Here is a 1,935-nt window from a genome sequence, read left to right as displayed (position 1 = left end):
GTCATGGACGACCCAAAGAATGTCATGCAGCTGCGTCTCCGGCCCGCCCAGGACGAAAAACCCATTTTCTGTCATGATTTTTTGTCGTAGAAGTAGGAGCCCACCACATCTATGATGATACCGGGTTTTGTCACAATTATCATCATAGAAGTGTCATATGTATGACAGAAAAAAAATTCGTTCGGCCCAAAATGTCATGGATGTGTCTTTTTTTGTAGCGAATGTTGTATTTGACACAAAAGTCTGTTACCTCTTTACAAAACTCATCCCAACCATTCTGACTTATATCCAATGTGGTTTTAATCAATCCCACAACATGTACAATATAATGATTTTTAATTGCAAACATTGTGAAAGATTGCTAGTCTTGCCCAGATCACAGGCCGCCAAGTGGCAAGTGGATAACTGGATATATAGAAAGCCCAATAGTACACTCCAGACTGTTGAAATTGTCATAACCTCGTTTGAAAATACAGTGAACATACAAGGGAACTCTACCTAATGAACCCGTTACATAGATGCACATAGGTCAAATACTAAACACACACCGGATACACTTAGTAAGTTCGACCTAATTTCTTAACATTGTGGTTGAGATAAACAGTTTCAGTTGACATAAATCAATGTAAAACGCAAGCAACAACAATGGAATGTAGGTTATCTAGTGAATCCTAAGTGAGGGGGCCATGCTTACAAGATTAGGACTAATGTGGAGTAGCCTGCTACATGACAGATACTGCTACATTCCTAGTTCCTAAAGCTATACATCAGAAGTTCAGAACAACGCTCCACGCCTCCACTGAACAGAGCTATACATCGAAGAGAACTAGGAAGGGATACCTTTGCTCCTGCTCTGTTGTCTGCTCTGTGCTGCAGCCTGCCAGCTGTCGGGCAGCCTGCCGCCTCGTCGGACAGGGCAGCAGCCCGCAGTGCCGCAACTTGATGCCACAGAAGGGGATCGAAGGGGACGGAGCTGGCCGGTTGGGTAGGTACGACGGCAGCCGACAGTCGGCGGCGGCGAGTTGCGCCGGCGGGTAGGGACGTAGGCCACGCAACCACCTGACGCCTAGGGTTCGTCCAAGTTGGGGGAACGGGCGGCGGGCAGCCGATTTGTTGTGTTCGTCCAAGACTCCAAGTCGACGCACAAGCGAACAGCTTTTTGAGAATGGGCCTCACGCCCCAGGCCGCCTTAGCTTTGCTACAGTATATTTGCTACAGTGTACATGCAAGATGGGCCTCATGGCCGAGGCAGCCGCCCTGTCTCCGCCCATGATTGCTCCTACTATGCACACTATTTCGTACATAGTGATATACCATGATGCCGATTCTTTTTATGTTTATTTTGTGTGGACTTAACTACCTGGATTTTGTTCATTTCTGTAACTTCTAATATTTCACATAATGTTACACCCACATCACGTTTAACATAAAACTGTATTAATTTCCTCTAGTATGACTGTATGAGACACATTGTGAGTTGGCTTATTGCAGGGGTCTCTGCTGGATACCAGGCTGGATACTTCGCTATTTTTTAGGGATCGGTTAGAAATGCCCTTATATAGAAGTAGAGCGTGTGTATAGCAGAGATGAGTGTATGCGTGGGTCTAGAAAAATCTACTTCCCCTCTCCCCCTCGTAAACCCTATATTTCGAAAGGCACCTACAAGGAAATCCCTCAAGCCTCATCCGCTAAGGGGTCAGCGGCAAAACCACGCTAAAACCTAAGCAATCCGCCCCAAATCGGCGGCCGCACGCACGCCGTCGCAGCCATGGCGACCTCCTTCGCGTTCGGCAATTCCGGCGGGGCGGGATCCACCTCGTCCTCCCCCTTCTCCTTCTCCACCGCCCCATCCGCCTTCTCCTCGTCCCCCGCCCCCGCGTTCGGCTCGTCCCCCGCCCCCGCATTCGGCTCCTCCCCCGCCCCCGCATTCGGTTC

The 1,935-nt window shown here is 48.9% G+C and overlaps 1 protein-coding gene across 1 annotated transcript in view; it reads left to right on the top strand.

Moving 5' to 3' along the window:
• Positions 1–1,684: 1,684 nt before the first annotated feature.
• LOC119277648 (nuclear pore complex protein NUP62-like) overlaps positions 1,685–1,935 on the top strand; it is a 6,374-nt gene continuing 6,123 nt past the window's right edge. Inside the window, exon 1 of the mRNA XM_037558931.1 lies at positions 1,685–1,935. Within this exon, the coding sequence (XP_037414828.1) occupies positions 1,769–1,935 (167 nt within the window). The 5' untranslated portion in view covers positions 1,685–1,768.

The sequence above is a fragment of the Triticum dicoccoides genome, chromosome 3B (genome assembly GCF_002162155.2).
Source record: "Triticum dicoccoides isolate Atlit2015 ecotype Zavitan chromosome 3B, WEW_v2.0, whole genome shotgun sequence".
Classification (NCBI taxonomy): domain Eukaryota; kingdom Viridiplantae; phylum Streptophyta; class Magnoliopsida; order Poales; family Poaceae; genus Triticum; species Triticum dicoccoides.
The sequence above is the reverse complement of the archived record's forward strand: the minus strand, read 5'-3'. Positions and strand labels throughout refer to the sequence as shown.